This window comes from Lipomyces tetrasporus, assembly GCF_029532465.1.
Source record: "Lipomyces tetrasporus strain NRRL Y-64009 chromosome Unknown POJ06scaffold_11, whole genome shotgun sequence".
NCBI classification, from domain to species: domain Eukaryota; kingdom Fungi; phylum Ascomycota; class Lipomycetes; order Lipomycetales; family Lipomycetaceae; genus Lipomyces; species Lipomyces tetrasporus.
Window position 1 is genome coordinate 832,140 of NW_026611606.1, and position 18,310 is coordinate 850,449.

General features: G+C 46.5%; 10 protein-coding genes across 10 annotated transcripts; 5 read left to right on the forward strand and 5 right to left on the reverse strand.

Annotated features, from left to right (window-relative positions):
• The first annotated feature begins 137 nt into the window (after nt 1-137).
• Nucleotides 138-1,292, forward strand: POJ06DRAFT_261762 (uncharacterized protein). Its single transcript, XM_056188662.1, has one exon. It carries the CDS (start codon nt 262-264, stop codon nt 1,099-1,101), a length of 840 nt encoding a protein of 279 aa, XP_056041026.1. The 5' UTR covers nt 138-261; the 3' UTR covers nt 1,102-1,292.
• Nucleotides 1,293-3,814, reverse strand: POJ06DRAFT_261765 (uncharacterized protein). The gene is made up of 5 exons (XM_056188663.1): nt 3,204-3,814; nt 3,030-3,151; nt 1,974-2,980; nt 1,826-1,922; nt 1,293-1,777 (listed from the first exon to the last, which is right to left on the reverse strand). Exons 1-5 carry the CDS (start codon nt 3,744-3,746, stop codon nt 1,465-1,467), a joined length of 2,082 nt encoding a protein of 693 aa, XP_056041027.1. The 5' UTR covers nt 3,747-3,814; the 3' UTR covers nt 1,293-1,464.
• A 246-nt stretch (nt 3,815-4,060) lies between these two features.
• Nucleotides 4,061-6,030, reverse strand: POJ06DRAFT_34833 (uncharacterized protein). Its single transcript, XM_056190914.1, has 2 exons — nt 5,190-6,030; nt 4,061-5,139 (listed from the first exon to the last, which is right to left on the reverse strand). The coding sequence occupies exons 1-2, from the start codon at nt 5,945-5,947 to the stop codon at nt 4,116-4,118; spliced, it is 1,782 nt and encodes a 593-aa protein (XP_056041028.1). The 5' UTR covers nt 5,948-6,030; the 3' UTR covers nt 4,061-4,115.
• Nucleotide 6,031: 1 nt separating this feature from the next.
• Nucleotides 6,032-7,195, forward strand: POJ06DRAFT_34774 (4A/4B type thioredoxin-like protein). Its single transcript, XM_056190913.1, has 7 exons — nt 6,032-6,209; nt 6,262-6,287; nt 6,347-6,387; nt 6,470-6,580; nt 6,634-6,690; nt 6,741-6,873; nt 6,928-7,195. The coding sequence occupies exons 1-7, from the start codon at nt 6,172-6,174 to the stop codon at nt 6,951-6,953; spliced, it is 432 nt and encodes a 143-aa protein (XP_056041029.1). The 5' UTR covers nt 6,032-6,171; the 3' UTR covers nt 6,954-7,195.
• A 77-nt stretch (nt 7,196-7,272) lies between these two features.
• Nucleotides 7,273-8,541, forward strand: POJ06DRAFT_34852 (uncharacterized protein). Its single transcript, XM_056190915.1, has one exon. The coding sequence runs from the start codon at nt 7,388-7,390 to the stop codon at nt 8,255-8,257; it is 870 nt and encodes a 289-aa protein (XP_056041030.1). The 5' UTR covers nt 7,273-7,387; the 3' UTR covers nt 8,258-8,541.
• POJ06DRAFT_271224 (uncharacterized protein) lies at nt 8,450-10,324 on the reverse strand (the record flags this gene model as incomplete). The annotated part of the gene is made up of 7 exons (XM_056189493.1): nt 8,450-8,599; nt 8,650-8,861; nt 8,917-9,330; nt 9,386-9,449; nt 9,512-9,778; nt 9,833-10,093; nt 10,142-10,324. The coding sequence occupies 7 exons, from the start codon at nt 10,322-10,324 to the stop codon at nt 8,450-8,452; spliced, it is 1,551 nt and encodes a 516-aa protein (XP_056041031.1).
• A 516-nt stretch (nt 10,325-10,840) lies between these two features.
• Nucleotides 10,841-13,224, reverse strand: POJ06DRAFT_34854 (uncharacterized protein). The gene is made up of 3 exons (XM_056190916.1): nt 12,994-13,224; nt 11,431-12,940; nt 10,841-11,377 (listed from the first exon to the last, which is right to left on the reverse strand). Exons 1-3 carry the CDS (start codon nt 13,056-13,058, stop codon nt 11,063-11,065), a joined length of 1,890 nt encoding a protein of 629 aa, XP_056041032.1. The 5' UTR covers nt 13,059-13,224; the 3' UTR covers nt 10,841-11,062.
• A 243-nt stretch (nt 13,225-13,467) lies between these two features.
• POJ06DRAFT_34889 (ribosomal L27e protein family-domain-containing protein) lies at nt 13,468-14,287 on the forward strand. Its single transcript, XM_056190917.1, has 3 exons — nt 13,468-13,615; nt 13,684-14,021; nt 14,081-14,287. The coding sequence occupies exons 1-3, from the start codon at nt 13,582-13,584 to the stop codon at nt 14,120-14,122; spliced, it is 414 nt and encodes a 137-aa protein (XP_056041033.1). The 5' UTR covers nt 13,468-13,581; the 3' UTR covers nt 14,123-14,287.
• Nucleotides 14,288-14,333: 46 nt separating this feature from the next.
• On the reverse strand, nt 14,334-15,946 carry POJ06DRAFT_34901 (WD40-repeat-containing domain protein). The gene is made up of 3 exons (XM_056190918.1): nt 15,901-15,946; nt 15,706-15,852; nt 14,334-15,654 (listed from the first exon to the last, which is right to left on the reverse strand). The coding sequence occupies exons 1-3, from the start codon at nt 15,901-15,903 to the stop codon at nt 14,452-14,454; spliced, it is 1,353 nt and encodes a 450-aa protein (XP_056041034.1). The 5' UTR covers nt 15,904-15,946; the 3' UTR covers nt 14,334-14,451.
• A 99-nt stretch (nt 15,947-16,045) lies between these two features.
• POJ06DRAFT_261779 (PIN domain-like protein) lies at nt 16,046-18,288 on the forward strand. Its single transcript, XM_056188664.1, has 4 exons — nt 16,046-16,142; nt 16,209-16,252; nt 16,310-17,630; nt 17,691-18,288. The coding sequence occupies exons 1-4, from the start codon at nt 16,129-16,131 to the stop codon at nt 18,163-18,165; spliced, it is 1,854 nt and encodes a 617-aa protein (XP_056041035.1). The 5' UTR covers nt 16,046-16,128; the 3' UTR covers nt 18,166-18,288.
• The last annotated feature ends 22 nt before the right edge of the window (nt 18,289-18,310 follow it).

Consider the following 18,310-nt stretch of genomic DNA (forward strand, 5'->3'; position numbering starts at 1 on the left):
TACTTACCCGACTGGACGGGTCGACTTGTCAAGGGTGTAAGTACAGCGGATGTGGTCTGACTCGTGGGTTGGGGTACGCTCCTGCCCGCGCCGCAAGGGCGTCGCTGCTCGTCTTCTCGAGACCATTCGTTCTTAGTGTTTTCTGCCACCTGTCACTGCGTTTTCTACTGTATATTCTGGATTCGCGGTCTGTCTTATCATCGCCTATATAGAACCTGAGTGTTCAGAACTCATCGTCTCCGCTCTTTCTGCGCATCCGCAATGTCTTCGACGACCACTACACCAGCAGCGTCCTCGCCGCCGTCTCCGTCCCCGGGTTCAGACACGCAAAGCAAACATCTCCTCATCCGCCGGTATGTGCCTACCGATCACACAGCGGCCGTGAAGCTCGTCGCCGATGGCTACGCCCAGCGCCGCAGTCTCGCGAATAGCCGCATATTTCGACACCCGTACTTCTATACAGTACTGCTACCTCTTCTCGCCGTCGTGTTCGCGCAGTACGACGTCAAGGAAAGTCTCGGCACAGTGATTTTGCTAACTTCGGGAATCATCATGGCGGTAATGTCGCTGGTTGGCCGGATAACTGATCCCCTACTCGACGTCGCGCGGGATATCACGAGGGGAGATTTCCTTGAAAATGCCGACTACGCTTTCGTGGCTATTTACGGCGAAGAGTTAATTGGTGTCTGCTCGATGCAACATGTCGAGCTTGCCGACCACAGTGCGAAGGACCCACTGAATGCCGCGAACGTTGTCCCGCCAGCGACGGGACAGCGAAAGTCAAAGTCTAGCTCGCAGAAGAAACAACACGCGATTTTGTCGTCCTGGGCCGTACTTAGGCGGTACAGGAATGTTGGCATGGGATCTGATTTGTTATCGTACATTTTGCAGGTAGCGGCGCAGGATGGCGCCGAAAGCCTGCTCGTACAATGCTGCTCATTGGAGAGTCGGGCACGCAAATCGTTGAAGGGCCAAGGATTCAGCATTGTCAGCGAGACGCCGCTGCCGGGAAATCTTGGTCGGGTGGGAATTAAGACTGAAACCTGGTCTATCAGTCCTATTGAATGGGCCAGTGAACATCCTGATCGGGCGAAGAACTAACGGCGTTTCATGGGTTGGAGAAGGTGAAAATATTGTATTTTAGAGTGGAAAAGTCTTCTGGGATGGTATGGGACGTGTTCGTGGTTTGGAAATCTGTAAATATTGCCATGTCACATAGCTTCGCTGTGTATTTGTTGTTTCTCTGTACTGATTTATGGCTCATAGTGACCTAGTAATATCAAATTGCACATAATCAATTCTAAGTTAGAACTAAAAGAGAATCTGTCGCACAAAATAAACCCAAAACTCAAACATTCTTTATAAGTAAACATAGTCTTACAGCGACCGCTGGCAAGACCGTCAAGCTCTTGTATAGCCGAACTAATGTTGTCATTAATCTATCTGCAAATGCAAAATTTTAAGCTAAATTTGGGTCATGTCCCGTCCAAACAGGCCCCGCGTAAGCCAATCCATAAACAACAGGGCTCTAGTTCTGAAACTGACACTCTGGGCAAAGTAGACTGATCGCCACAGGTACATTGCAACCAGGCCACCGACGAATGAATATCCATTGAGGTCGAACACTGCGGCGTTGCCGACATACGCGAGGCTACCGAGATGGTGATACTCGAAGGCTCTGTACGCCAGGTCGTCAATGTCACCACTGACAATCTCATCCATCGCGAGCGTCTCTCGAACTCGCGCCAGCTTTGTCAGCTTGCGGCCAAGATATTGACTAAATTAGTTAATATCTCGTGATTCGTCGATATCTAAGATTGCTTACCCTTGCTGATGAGCTCGCTGTGCTGTTGCCGGAAGCGACGTCATCTTGCGGTCAATGTCTTGGAGGAGATGAGTAAGCTCATCGAAGTCGAGAGTGCCTTAACAATTAGCAATTATTGAAATGCGAGCAGTAATTTATAAATGCATACCAGATTTGTTTGTGTCATACTCGGTGAATAAATAGTCGACCCGCTTGAGGTGCTCGGCAGCCTGCGGGAAACGTCGCTTGATATTCATCGCGATGTCCCTCCACTGCTGAAACGTGACAGAGCAATCTTCGACGATTTTGTTCGACTTGATTGCGTACGATTTCAAAAACTCGACGATGTGCTCAGTCACGTTCGTTCTGACAGTCGAGCAATCACCAACGGCGTAGACCTCGCCGAGCGGAGCACCGATGACTCGTAAGTGCGTATCTGTCTCAATGGCTCGCCGATTCTTCTGGGATTCCAATGAGTTCACAATATCCTTGGTGACCTCGCACTGAGCCACACCGGTAGACCACAAACACAGGCCATAAGGTAGTTCCTTCGTATGAGCAACTCCATCTTCGTCCTTCTGGGTAAAAATGACGCGATCTTCTAATACTCTGGAGACACGGGCGTTGGTCAAGACGTCAATGGAATCCTTCTTGAAGCGCTCCTGCGCATATGTACTGATCTTCTCATCATAGGTATTGAGGATATGACCCTGAGATTGGACAACGTGGACAGAGACTAAGTTCCGCAAGACCCTAGGGTACACCATTGTCAAGTCCTCATTCAGCAGATCGTAAAGCTCAGCAGCAAACTCGACGCCGGTTGGACCGCCACCGCAGACGACAAAACTCAATAATCGCTTACGTTCTTCTTCGCTAGTACCGGGAAGACACGCGAGCTCGAGATTTCCGATAACTTTCCTGCGGATATCTCGTGCATCCTCAATTGTTTTCAAAAAATTGCAATGCTGAAGACCTTCGACACCATGGGTATTGGATTGTGAACCGACAGCGACGACAAGCCTATCGTAAGGCACGTAGAAGCGGAGTTCTTCGCCAGACCGGCTAGGCTGAGAAACTTCAATGAGCCGTTCGGAAAACTCGACCTTCTCGGCAGAGGCTTCGAGATAATGGCCGCGGACTTTGGCAACAATGCGGCGGATTGGTTCCACAAGCGATCTAGACCACATGAGATTCAATTCGTTGAGATGGATCACATTGGACGAACCTAAATTCAAGAGTTCCGACGGTAGCAGAGGGTAGCATAGGAGTAAACAAGAAGTGATTTTGAGGAGAAATAACGGTGATATGGTAGTCCTTCGGGCTAATGTTCTTAAGAACAGCTACAGCCTGTTACTCGCAGTCAGAGGAGTCAATTCACCTCGCACAAAAATAAACTTACACCCCATCCGGATCCAAGAATTACTAGATGTGGTTTCGTCATCGAGACCTTTCCGATTTCAGAATCCTCATCGTCGAGATATCGCTCCAGAATAGGGAGATTTTTGGGTCCGCCGAGACGGGGATTTAGAGCGAGCTCAGAGATCTCGATATCTCCAGTATCGTCCAACTCCTTGTAGGTCGTTGCGTCGTAAATAAAGAAACCGCCGATAAGGACAACGACAGTGGTGACGCCAGCACCAACGCAGGCGAAGAGGACATATGCCAATCGCATGAACCTTTCCTTCGACGATTTTGTGGCAGGGACACCGGCGACAGTTATGCCATCCCTGGCGAACAGAGTGGCACCAGCGTTGGCGATAGCGGTGCATCTGCGGACTTCACTGAGTCGACGAGGAGCACTTAACACCAGCGGCGACTTCGGGTTGCCTAAGCGGACGGTGGACAGCGGACGATAGACCAGTGGTATGCGAGCGCGTGGCTGAGGACGCGTCGGTAGCAACCGAATGGAGCGTGACATGGCGGTGCGTGATGCCATGAACATTATATTAGCACGGTAAGAAATGGGACGCGGAGCCTACAAGAGCATTTTGGTGGAGGGGGACGTAGATATGAAAGCAGACACGGGAAGAAGCCGCGCATCCGTCCCCTGGCTCATTCGACACAATAGAGTGCGACTGGTCGGGTCAGCCTCAGGGGGTAACAATCTCTTGCTCAATTACAGGCGTCGGGAGTGGCCGTGACTCTGTCTATGACGTCATGAAACGTCGGACCAGTCGGCCCGATATCGCCCATTTCGACGCCGGTGCTAGCCAAGTATCAAGTTCCTGTGCCCATGTTATCGGCGGAGATTTTTATCGGCTGTAATAAAATACTTATACATTGTCTAAGCTATGGTACAAATGGCTAGTAACTACGACTCGGACTGCGCGGAGTCCTCCTTCTTCTGGCTCCTCCGTCGTCTCTCGTCCAACAACTTCTTCATCGCATTGGTCTCTTTGAATTGCGGCTGACTAGGATCAATTGCAAACTCGTGATGATCATACAACATGCTGAATCGCGGATCCTTGACGTCAATGTTGAAGTCATCCATCGTCTCGCTAGCCTTGGCCTTTTTGCGCAGCTTCTTATTCTTCTTCTGCTTCTCCGCCTTGATAATGGTGCGCATGTCAAAGTGTTTGAGGTTGCTATCGTCATCCTCGCCCATCATCAACAGTTCCAATTCTGCCTTTCTCCTCTCTTCATCAGTCCTCTCCTGCTTAGATTTCTTCGCTGCCTTCTGGTCCTTTATGACATTGTCCTCCCTGAAGAAGTCATCTTCAAAACTCTTATCCTCTGTGTCTGTCTTGTTCTTGTGCTTCTCTATCCTCTGTTTCCTGCGCTCCCTTTCCTTTCGCTTATACCTTTCGATTGTCGTTTCATCTTCCGGTTCCTTGGTCTCCGTGGCCGCGGAGAGTCCAGGCGTGAATGTGATCTCCATGTCCACATCCGCCTTCGAGTCAAACCCTGTGTTATTCTGACTCTCTAGTAGCAGCGAGCGATACTTATCGCGGAGTTTATCCTTATCTTTCAGCTCGTCTCTACCTCCGTCATCCACCTCACTTTCGCTCGACGCTAGATATGCCTTGAAGTCCATTTCCTCTACTTCTCTCCGACTGAATGCCCTTCTCGCAAATTGTAGTCGCTCATTTGGCGTCTCGTCCCACGTCAGTTTGACTTTCGAATGTTGCAGTGCATCAGTGACGAATTCGTTAGGTCGATAAGTTGCTGGAATCTTCGTGCACACGTCCTTCGGCTTATCGTCGAATTTCATATCCTCTGGCACGTAGCGCAGGTCGAAAAAATTCGATGTAGCTTCATATTCTGTTCCATCACAGCCATCATATATCTTTTGAGCCGTAGCAACACTGTCGCATTTGACAATCGCATAGTAGTATCTTATCTGGATTAGCAAGTGACAGGACTGCACGAACTGACGTCAACTCACCTCAGACGTTGAAGCTGATATTTCCGTAGCTTAGAGCTGTCAAAGTCTTCGCCAGAATCCTCCTTCACAATCGTCTTTTCGTTCACTTCGTCCTCCTCACCTTCGTCCTCGTCGTGGTCGTTCGACGATCCAGTCGTTTGGAATATCTCCGGAGGAGGTCCTTCACGCTCTTCACGCGCCATTCGCTCCTTGCCAAACTCACTAGGATATATCGTAACAGATAGAACCTTACCTCCCGCTGACACAAAACTGCTAAACGCAACCATCAGGTCCTCTGCGCGGACATTATCCCAGTCCAGGTTGACAACTGCCAAGGTAGACGTCTCGTCACCCCGAGGGATCACTTCCTCCTGAATCGTATTCTCGAAAACATCTTCTTCCTCGTCAACTTCCTCCTCCGTATCCTCCTCATCAGACGACGATGCAATCAGGCCCTCTCCACGAGCAGGATCATAACTTTTCCCAAATAGCGCGTCCTCATCCTTCTCGTCATCCTCCATCTGATAATACCTTTTCAACTCCTTCTCAGCAGCATCACGCTCAACCTTGCGACCATACCTATCTACAACTCGCCGCTGTTTAAATTCAGGGTCAGCCGAAAGCTTCGATTTGAAGCGACTGTCAAGAACAATCTTGTTGCCTTTCTTGGGAGGAGCAAATCGCGGGTCCGAATGCACAATCGCGAATCGAGGGTCTGTAGTAATCGGCTTCTTGGATTGCTCGGACAATCCAACGTTTGAAGACTTCCGCTTAGCCATATTTATCCGGAATTTAAACGCTATTGAAAATTAAGCCGACAGAGCAACTGCAATAGCGAATACTCGAAATTTTTCTTATTCGGTCGGTGTGAAAGATTTGAAGGTTGGGAGTTTAAAGTTTTCATATGCTTGTTCACGGCGGGTAACTCCAGTAAACACATTGATGCCAAACAGTTCTAGCTTATATTGATTATATCTTGCCAATCTCCATCTATTCAATCAAAATGGGTAGTGTCTTTCTTCCGCATCTCAAAACGGGATGGTAAGCTTGTTGAAACTCATCAACCGTCTCGTGGCGTTGCTAACTTTCATAGGCACGTAGATCAGGCAATCATGACAGGTACGGTAATATTGATGTCTTGATCTGTTTGTCGTTGACGCTAACATTTGCGAATCCAGAGGAAGAGAGGTTGGTCGTAATTCGTTTTGGTCGCGACTGGGTATGTATTGCTTGACCTAGAAGCTAGAGTAGGCCTTCAAAACGTCTGGTTCCCATTGTTGACATTGTTTGGTCGGATATAGGACGAGCAATGTATGCGGATGGACGAACTATTATACCGCATTGCTGACCGAGTAAAGAACTTCGCCGTGATCTACGTCTGCGATATTGATGAGGTCCCAGATTTTAACAAGGTGCGATTATCTCGATACACAGCCTTGGAAGGTGAACCTAACGGGGTTTGTAGATGTATGAGCTTTATGATCCATGTACTGTGATGTTCTTTTTCAGGAATAAACACATGGTAAGCTCGTGGCTTTGTTAAGTTTGGCTTCTGGTATTAATGTGATATAGATGTGCGATTTCGGTACAGGAAACAATAATAAGCTTAATTGGGTTCTTGAAGATAAACAGGAGCTCATAGATATCATTGAGACCATATACAAGGGCGCCAAGAAGGGCCGCGGTCTGGTTATCAGTCCAAAGGGTAAGTACTCTTTTGCGTCATATGTGGGCTAGAGCAGGAACTAACTGGGCTAAGATTATTCTACAAAGTATCGATACTAGAAGCGGGATATATTGTAGTAGATTTGGTCCCTAATCGCAAGATATGCAAGGATATTGAGAAATGTAGGCTAGTTAGGAATAAGGAGTTATCTCGGTGTAATATTTACATGTAGAAAATTGCTATGTAAATTAATTAGTCATACTTCATTGTCGTCGTATGGATATCATCATATCGTTATATGCTAGCAGGACGTATTTTTAATGTTCACTAGTTGTAGATAAAACGATCAATTTGGATGTGGATGACTGAGTTTGGCGTTTTAATTTGGACTGACCTTATGCGCCGTCTTACCGTCGTAAACCAAAATAGTACGAATCTGTCAAGAATTGGATCAAGCTTCTGACTTAAGGCATCTCTTACGCCCTTAAGTTTGCAGTTATCCCGCCAGGCAATTGATTGTCTCGAGATCACTTATATTAGTTACACAGAAAGGATGGTATCACTAGCTCACGCGTCAGCTAACGGCAAGACAATTGCGCTTTACATCCGCATGTTCTTCGGAATCTTCGCAGCTGTCATCGGAATTACCAATCTGCTCATGGACTCTGGAATCCTTGGAAGTAAAATTTTTTCATCAAATCCTCATCATCTCACAAGATCACATTTTACAACGGCGACTGTTGCGTCAGCGTATTTCAGCCTAGTCGCCGCCTCAAAAGCGCGCGACGAAGAATCGCAGTCAGGATCTGATTTACCCCCGCTTATTTTTACAGTTGAGAATAAGACCATATCAATTTCGTTAGCAGGTGGACATCCAGACCTAGGAATCGGGCAAAGCCTGGACAATTTCTCACAGTTGTCACTGGTGTCGCCAGAAGAATACAGGGATAAGAACTTGGGTTTCCAGCAATATGGCGGACTTATAATTCCATATGCGCCAACTCTAATGAGTTTTAAAAATAGTTCTGTGCGTGTTTTGAACGCTGACTCTCGTGACAGTGGTGACATTGTGATAGCGACGCCGGAGGCGGAGTTGTCACAAGTATTCGAACTGACGAGCGCGGCTGTTCTGTTGATGCCCGCGAATTACCGGTGCAAGATCCTTAACTCTGAACCATTCTCGACGTGGGATACCGTCATGCTGGCCTGGAGAATGAGAAATTCCAGGCGCAAGCTGTCTGCGTATCTGCACGAGATTGAACATATCCTGAATTTACCTCATGACGATTCGCGCAAGGGCCATTTGTTTGATGGATTACTTCTGCTTGCGAATAATGATATTGAATTGAGATTGGACGGGTCAACGTTAGATCTGAAACGTGCTGTTATCGCGTCGAGGAAGATCAGAACTGTCTGTGTCTGAATTGCTGATCTTGGACTTTCTGATACTTGTATTTGTAAGAATTTCTGGGTCTGTCTGAAGCCATGATTGCGATGACAATGATAAATGATTTGCGTTTGGCATGCCTAAGTGCGAGATTACTTTTATATGATAATGGTACAACAATATAATATACATCCAGTACTTGCCACTATGCACATCACATCCGACTGTCTATGCTTGTAATTTTAAGCTCTTCAAGTACGCCACGCAATCCTCACGAGTCATGTCAGGAAACTCTAGCTGCCACTCGATAACTTTTCGCAGAAACTCCGCAATCTGCGGTCCCTTCTGCAATTCCAGGACATTCATTACTTCTTTGCCCTACGCAGAAATTAGTCTCCCGTATCAACACCTATCGAAATCATACTCACTCCAAGGATAGGCTTCAACTGCCACGCGTTCGTCAAATTGTTGTCAGCAATGAATTTCTCCAGCTTCAAGTACCGCTCAAGGTCAGCATTAACCTGCTCTTGCTCAAGGGAGCAATCCTGCGCACGATTGCCGAACAGCTTCTCGATATCTGAAGCCAACGCGCAAAGAAGGACTACTCGCCAGTACTGCCCAGCCTGCCGTACAAACAATCCTATCAATACGGAATCAATGTGTGCTAGTACTGGACATAATGTGATCACACTTACCAGCATCTTTTCGGGTCCACTCGGCCAAGCGGACAAAACTAGTAGCCTCGGCAGCAGATTTTATGATACCAGAAATCGTGGTGCCTAGAGACGATGGTAATTTCAGCGAATCCCGGATGATTAAGAATGCCGTCTCGAACTTTGGGCTCACTTTAAGGCCATGCCAAGGTCTTAGCGCGACGTATAAGTAGACGAGCTTTACAATATACGGATCTTTAACGTCGTCTTGTGTCAAAATAGGCTTGTCCGATTTTAAGAGACGATCCATTACAAGCCTGAGATTAGAAAACTCGGTGATGGACCCCCAACCCTGACCCGCATCGGACGACTTAGCTGCATAATTCAGTGGAGCAAAGATTGCTTCGTATAATTTAGAGATTCCAATTAACTTCATAGATGCAGATGGATTCGGGCCTTTCTCGCCGATTAGCCACCTACTCTATAGTGCAGTGCATACTATTGCGCATACCGTTCAACATCTTATCCAATTCCGCGCCGATCCTCTCCCTGCTAATCTTTTGCTGTAATGCCTTCTAAACCAGCCGTCAACATATTGTCATATGGATAATTGTTGCATCAGCGATCGACGGCATACCCTTATTGTGTCGTTTTGCATGGCCGCAATAGCCTGGTCTTCGATGTGAAATCCAAACCTGCTCGCAAATCGGATCAACCGCAACACGCGAAGCGGATCATCGTGAAATGTGGTGAACGCAGGTAACGGTGTACGAATCATGCCATTTCGCAAATCTTCCAATCCTTTGCCAGTGAAATCTTCAACTTCTTGGGTTTGGAGATTGTAGAAAAGTGCATTTATTGTAGCATCTCGTCTAAGCGCGTCCTCCTCAGCTGTACCAAATTTCTGGTTATATCAGATTAGTAACTAAATCATAATCCTAAACACGCCAACCTGTACCATATGCGGGACTCGGCTAGACTCGGTATAGGTCTCGGTTCTGAGATTCACAAGATCGATATCGATCCCATATAACTTTGTAGTTGTCGTCTCCAAATGCTTTGATTTCTCTGGATTCATTTCGATCTTGTGTATTCCTTGCATTGCCGCTCCGTACTTTGTAGGACGTCGCACAATAAAACCCTGCAGCTTCGTCGCGAAGTCGTAACCGGTCATTCGGTTAATACCGACGTCTAGATCATGACTATCTTGGCCCAGCAGCTAATTCTATTATTACATGTTTCTCCATAATGCATATCCAATGTATACCTTATCCCGAACCCATCCACCAGTGAATCGTAAAACCAAATCTTCTTTCCTGTCCGGCTCTCTCGCATCAATATCGGTGGAAGCGTCCACTAATAAATCCCTAATCTTCTGCTCCGTCTCGTCGAGAATAACAGCGGACAGTTGCAGCGGAAAATGCGACATCTCATGGGGAGATAATCGCATTTCGCTCGAGTTCTCTACTGACCTTGCAAACTGACAGGGTACTGCAGATGGCCGTTTGTTTTTGGATTCCAGATGTTGCTGATTCGAAGATGTAGACCTGGATATGGAGAAATGCCCGCTAAATATCCTGGATTGACTCTTTCTTCTTGTAGAGCAGGTGTGATATCCAGTTCGTGCTTTACATGCAATGAGATGGTGTCCGGGCGAAGCGATGAATGAGCTGGCCCCTGACAGCTGAGAATACGCAAGGTCGAACTTGGTGTGGGAGCAAAGACTTCTTTTCACCAAGCACATGCAATCGAATGCCTAACGTCACTTGGAGTCATACAGATAACCGAGCCAGTCCACGCAACTGCAATAGTCCTCCAATCAGGATATGTCTGGTCGAGTTTCTTAGCATTTGTTGTGCAGCTGGATTTGGATCGCGAGAACTTCGGGAATGCGCCGCGCGCGGGAATGAACCATGGGGTAAAATCGTCACAAACTACATGCATTCGATATACTTGCATACTCTTAACTTGCAAGGCTACAATTATTACGTTCAACGACGACGAACAAAACTACTTATTTCTTTGAGTTTTTCAGTGTATAAATTTTAAATTTCCAGCAGTTACTCCCACTAAGAAGTAGTAATACAAACACAACACCAATTGATACCACCTTAATATCATAATTCCCACAAAATCCCGCAGACAAGGGCACAATCATAATATACCCCTGTTCACAGACAAGCTGATATTACAATCGTTCACTCACACTGCGCCCTTTACCAGCCTTTCGCGCTCCACCTCGTTTAGGAATGAAAAGTTCATTTTCCTTGCCAGAGCCGAACATTGTCCCAATTTTCTTGCTCCAAGACACTCGTCTGTTTGCAGACCCACCAGAGAGGCTGCGAGAAGCGTCAAACGAAGAAGCGTCACTAATTGACAGCTCTTGCACTCGATCTTCTGGGGTGGCATGTCCAGCATAGACTGACACCGAATTTGTTATATTGGCCAAATTCGACTCCGGACCAGGCGACTCAGTCAGCACATCAAGGGTCGACCTCGAAGACTATTTATGAGTTAGCAAGGAAATTCGACAAAAAAGTGTGCAATACTACTTGCCTTGTGGACCGACTCCCTCCCTTCAATCGCAACGGCGCCTTTCAGTGATTTTTGAAATATGTGATCAGTTAAACGTTGCTGGAATTTTTCGGCTCTTTCTTCCAGCTTTGCCAATTGCTCGGATCTCGTTGCTACCACGGACTCCAAGGCTGACACTTCAGACACAAGTCGCAACTTCTCTTGACGCAAGGTTTCCACCTCGTCCATCAGGTTTGAGTTCTCACCAATAATGTAACTATTGAACTGGGTAGCCGATTCCAAAAAAGATGTATGAACTTCTGGTAGTAACGAAAGCGGTGCCAATGTGCTAGACAGGATACCAATATCCTTCAAAATCTGGTCCAGTTTCTCGTGCTCGTGAATAGTGGACTCTAAGCTAGAATCGCTACGAGTAGCAATAAATGACTTCAAATCCTCTATCGCAGTTATGATTCTCTCTGGCTCCAATGAAGATAATACGGTCTGCAAGCTTGACGTGACCCCCCCTTGGAAAGTAGCCAGTGCCTCTGAGACTTGCTCCTGCGAAGAACGTATAACATCCGCGGGGGCGGCATCATGCTTCTGCACCATATGGTCTCGGAGACAGGTAATATTTGTATTGACAGTATGCATCTGAGCGGCCATAACATCTTTATCGTCCAATGCCGATCTAGACAGAGCGTTGAGCAGTTCTTGTATCGTCTGACATGATTCCATCAAATATTTGGTATTTCCATCCGCGACCCGCCCGCTTTTGCGAATCTCAGTTAATATCTGCTCCGCTTTATCGTCTTTCGTTATTAACTGCTGCAATTCATTTAAGGCACTGATAGTCTTTATGTTGATGTCCCTTTCTTGGTCGGCATATTCGACATGGGTCTTCTCAATGTTTCGAAGCTGCGCCATTAGCGAATCTAGCTTCGCAAACAACTGGTTATTCGAGAATGACAGAGAATCATTTAAAGACTGAAGTGAGTCTGCTTGGCTTCCGCTGTTAGAATTAAGGAGGCCTCTCACTAAAGTGCTCTCCTTATACAGCAACGCCTTTAATTCGTCAATCTTGGCAAGATAGTCTGCACAGATGGCTACTGTGACTGAATTGTCGCTGGCTGGGTGCTTCTCCTTAGACAGGATGTCATGTATGTCTTGGAGCTGATGACTGAGTAGGATCTCAGAGCTGTAGATCTTATCCCTCAACGAAACCAAGTCAACTGCATTGTCTTTTGATCGTCGCAGCAGACTGTCGACATCTTTCTCAGCTTTTCTAATTGTGGCGTCTGATAACTTAGAGGTTGAGTCGACATCCTTGAGCATGTCTTGAATCTTGGATAGAATCTGAAGAATCTCGAAGTCGCTGCCAGGAGGATTCAAGGGCATTGCCGGTTTCATTGTTTGCCTAACAGGTGATACAGTCCGTGACCGCGTGGATCCATATAGTTGACTGTTGCGTGTAGGAGAGCCAGACAAATTCGGAGAGTCTGGATTCAGAGGCAAGGGAGGCGGATGCCTGTCCGGGTCAGATGAGTCCCACCTTGAAAGATCAGCTCGTATCTCTATAAAATAGCACCGCCCATAAAGACATACATTGGTAAAGTGTTCAAAGACAGTGTCGAATTGGAATGCTTCAGACCAGGGACTGGTCTTGACATGCTATTACTGAATGACTCGCAACGTGAAACAGCGACAATAGAAACGCCTTTTAACAATGTAAGCAAACGTTAAGGCGTTGGGAAAGTTATGTAACTCGAAGCGCTAAAAGCTGGTTGTGAATAAGGTGTGCGCGTTGAGACTGTGAAATTCTGAGGAGAAGCCCCTTGACAGCTCTGCGCGATGCAAGCACAGGCATCACCAGCATCAATATTTGTTTACTATAAATTCCGTGAACTAGTTGCCGAGGAAACCAATTAAGGTTTACACTAACAATTTTGCCCCTGGAATCTACGATCGAGACGTATCATAGTTCGTTAAATATAGGGCTAGGTTTTCCCGTTGAGCCAGCGCATGCCAGCTCAACTAGAAAAAGCAGTCACACCCTCGCAACAGACATTTAGAGCGTGGCATGAACCCTACATGGACTCTACTCCCGACGACCCTCACCACAATTTCGATGTGGCAGACATTATTCGTATCGCATATTCCAGCACCATTTGCATCCGTTGATAGAGATCTATAATGGGTTCCAAATTTTTGAAGCAGGGCAAAGTCGGTATGTATTGCATTTATTTGTTTTGTTATTTACTATCTTTATCATTGCAAGCGCTAATGATGCGATAGCCATCGTTGTCAATGGCCGCTACGCCGGCAAGAAAGTTGTGATCATCAAGCCCCAGGATGACGGCACCAAGAGCCATCCATTCGGCCATGCTCTCGTTGCAGGCGTTGAACGCTACCCATTGAAAGTTACCAAGGGGATGGGATCCAAGAAGGTCGCTAAGCGGTCGAAGATAAAGCCATTCATCAAGGTCATCAACTACAATCACCTAATGCCTACTCGGTACACGCTTGACCTCGAATCGCTGAAGAACGTTGTTACGAACGATACCTTCAAGGAGCCTTCGCAGAGAGAGGATGCTAAGAAAGCCATCAAGAAGGCATTCGAGGAGAGATACCAGGTGCGTCTGACTATATTATCGATGGGGATTGGAACCATGCATATTGACTTAATTCGCAGAGCGGTCGGAACAAGTGGTTCTTCACCAAGCTTCGCTTTTAATTGTTGCGGTTTAATGATTATTGTGAAACGTGAAAAATTGGCTGGGCTGGTTTGTGATACATTTATCCGTGTATCTAGGCAAAATCTTTTGTGAAATAATTGTATCCTATCAAGAATATTCTGTCTTGAGCTTCTCAGCAGTAGTTTGGGCTGGAATTGACACGTTCTAGATCCGCGGTGACAACGGAAGTTTTGCTACTGTTAGTGGTAGGAGAGAAAACACCGGCAACCGATTTGCTTTACATAAAATTTGTGCATTAAAACCCTAGTGCCGTACGCAGGACCGTACAAATGCAAGCACAATTAATAGCATGATAATGCCACATCCTTTAGACATTGTTCTCCGTCTCCTTGATTGCAACACCAATGACTTGCTTCTCCCTCTCCTTTGGATATGGCACGGTGCCCTTCTTGCTTCTTCTGCGCATATTGTCTTCTTTTCTTTTAATACTCGAAACTTCGATCCTCTTCGTCTCGCTGGCGGTCTTGATCGGCTTGGGAAGATGCCGATGCCGACTAATCCTCCGGATCTCCGGCATATTCTTATACCTCATCTTGAGCGCAGCATCATATTCCAGTTTGGATCTTTCACGAGCTGACTTAATGTTCGATCTGGCCGCAGCATCGGCTCTCCAAAGCCTGATATTTCCTTCGTCGGATCCTGAGATGATATACCTTGCGTCCATGGTAAACCGCACGCAAAATATTCGCTGCATCCGTTTCGTGTGATAAACATCCCTTGAATGGCCCTCGTTGACTCTGTATATTCGAAGGGTTCTGTCGTAAGAGCCTGTCGCCAGTTCTTGGCCAGTAGGTGAAAAGTCAACATCCATAACGGCAGAAACATGATCTTTGTAGACATTCAATGACCGCGTCAACTTTCTCATGTCGTATAAATACACATTATGGTCTTCATTAGCAGCGGCGAAATTAAAGGCTTCGATCGGGTTCCAGCAAATGGCGTTTGTGCGCATCAGCATTACCAGCTTCTGAACAGGGGCATTGGACCGGATATCATGGATCACAATGGACCGGTCGCTTCCAGCTGACGCAATAATTGATTGCTCGGTCTGGTTAAATTTCACTGCATTGACATTGTCGGCACCCCAAGACAAGTCGGCCGTGGGTTTCGACCTATTCTCATCCCAGATTTGGACTGCATTCGAAGAAGTCACAAAGACTGGATTGGATCGATGATGGTCTATTCCAGTGAAGCCGCTAGAACCTAGAAACGTCTTTGTCGGGCCACCACCGTGATCGGTATTCATGACATTCCATAGCTTTACCGTGTTGTCCATACTGCACGAGAGCAAATTGCCCTCAAGTGTAACAGCCAGGCCCTTCACAACACCTTGATGTGCTGTGAAAGACATCTCCTCTTCTCTAGATGATAGATCCCAATATTTGATAACACCATCACCACTGCCGCTCGCAACTGAATTCAGTCTTCGCATATTCTTGGCTATGCAATAGACACCATCAACATGGCCATTGCCCAACTGGCCCACGAACGGCGCCGCAAACACCCGTTCCTCGGATAAACGTTAGACTACCAATTAGGTTAAGACTCATGAATCACGTACAAGTTTGGTAGCATTGAGAGCTCGAGTATATTCTCGCGCGCGTTCAAACGGATGAAGATCTGGATCAAGGTTCCTCGGGAGCCTGGACACTTCGCTATTCCTTGCCGGGAGATAAACGTCGGACGATCTACTAAGAGCTTTTACTTTCTAATAATGATTAGTCTATGATAGCCAATATTATGTCACATAGCATACCATGGTGAAGATTGGCAATTAGCGACCTGAATTTTGGATATGGCACATCGCTGGTAATGAAAAATTATTATATGCGGCGCGTTGAGCCTTGGGAGTTTGCAGCGTGTAAAGCTTAAACTTTCGTTGCCTTGTTGTCCTGCCTTTACGAACTGTCAATAGTCCATTAATACTGTGTGTTTCTATTGCTGTCACTCTCTGTATTATGCCTAGATATTTTGTGATTTAAACATGGGTGTACCTGGGTAGGTTGCACCAATGATTGACAGTCGAAGTACTGCATTTGGCCAGGGCTGACTCATTTCTTACAGTCTGTGGGAATTTTTGGATGAGAACAACATAGGAGAAGACATATGTGAGAGATTTATACGTGAGAGCGAATGTGAGATTTTGCCATCCTGACATCTCTTAGGTATATCGAAGCTAGCCGAGCAGATCTGTGTTCAGAAGGGCCGGCGGTTACGTGTTGCAATTGATGGAAATCTTTGGAGTTTTAAGAACAAGGGTGGCAAGGGAGGAAAGCACCCCGAGCGACGCACCTTTTATTACAGGCTCAGTAAGCTAATGGGACTTGGCATCGATGTAGTTTTTGTGTTCGATGGACCTCAAAAACCTGAATTCAAGAGGAACAAGCTGGTGTCGACAGTTCAGCCAAAGGAGGTGACAGAGATGAGTGAGCTATGCACGCACTTTGGCTTCGAAGTATTAATGGCTCCGGGAGAGGCTGAGGCTGAGTGTGCTCACTTGCAAACGCAGGGACTGGTTGACTATGTCATGACGGATGACGTAGATTCACTCATGTTTGGCGCTGAATATGTGTTGAAAGGATGGAAGCCATATCACAATGGCTCTCCTGCGGCCGTTTTCGCAAAGATGTATTCGCTAAAGCGGATTGAAGAAAAAGTGAGACTTACCAGGGCGGGTATGGTATTAATAGCTATGATGTCAGGTGGTGATTATAATCCGGCAGGCGTATTGCGCTGTGGACGGAAGACAGCCGTTGAGATTGCACAGGCTGGGTATGGTGAATCGCTGATCAAATGCAACTTTCAAAATGACAAGATTAATGATTGGAAGGAGAAATTAATCGAGTCATTAAGGAACAACAAATCCGGAGAGTTCCGGAATCGACATCGAGCAATAAATCTTTCAGAAGATTTTCCGCAGAAGCATCTTTTCCACAGCTACTTTAGACCCGTTGTGTCTAACCGGCTAGATCATTTTGAATGGGATAACCACTTGAACATGCCTGGTGTGCAACAGTTTGTGACAAGTTATCTGAAGTTTAATTATCACAAGTTCGCGATAAAGATCTCACCATCATTGGCCATATGGAAATTAACCAGAGGCGATCACTTGACGACACGACATGCTGGGAAAACGCGACTTCACAGTTCGACGGGCGGGATACTAGAAGTCCGCGTGTCTATGGTACCACTTGACGTTCTCGGAGCTGATTTATCTACGGAAACGTTGGACAAGACTTCCGCGGTGTCTACTTCGTCTGAGAGATCAGAGAGTGAGAGTGTCACCGACGACTCAGAGCAATCAAAACTGGCTTCGAATGAAATCCATATATGGATACCTCATTATATCGCCAATATGTCCACAGAAATTCAGGATCAAATTACAAGGTGGCAACAAAAGGAATTGGCGCCCAAATCTAAAGGCAAGAAAGCTCTGCCAATACAAAAGACCACGCTGGATTCGTTCTTGGTGAAGTCCAGAGAGAAGTAAGTCTTTAAGCCATTTTCGAACGGCTGTTACTGGAACTTTATTAATGGAGGTCGTAGGATGAAGCTTGAAAATCAAGAGAATATTCGACAGCCCATAAACTTGTCAGCACACCACCAAGAGAATCTACCTTCATCTCCCGTCTCGACAGGGGGGAACTATCGAAAGAATACCGCGGCTTTAGGCCGATCACAACGGAACAAGACATTGTATACGGATGTACCGAGTTTGTCCATATGCGAGCAAGAGGCCATTTCGCGTCCGGACTGTGTAACGGTATCCCGCCTGACAGCATCTCGCGTCTTGTCCTTGCCGAAGTCCATTACCCTACAGCCGGATAAGATTGGACACTTAAGGTCGCCACCACCTGAAGTAATCTGCTTAACATCTTCCTCACCAATGTCTTCTCCTTTGTCCCAGAGCACCGCGAAATCTAGTCATTATTTTTCTGGGTCGCAAAGTAGTGTGATTAGTAGAGGCGATAAACAAAATGTCATACTGGTCTCTTCAAGTGACGATGACAGTGTGTCGTAGGCAGCGCATTACATCAGTCAGAGGATATTGTACGATTAGATGCATTGAATATAGTTTGATACTTTCATGACACGGAGGCGAAGAATGAATCCACAATTCTGTATACGGAAATGAAGGCATCCATGTTGCGTTGCGGTTGAGTTTT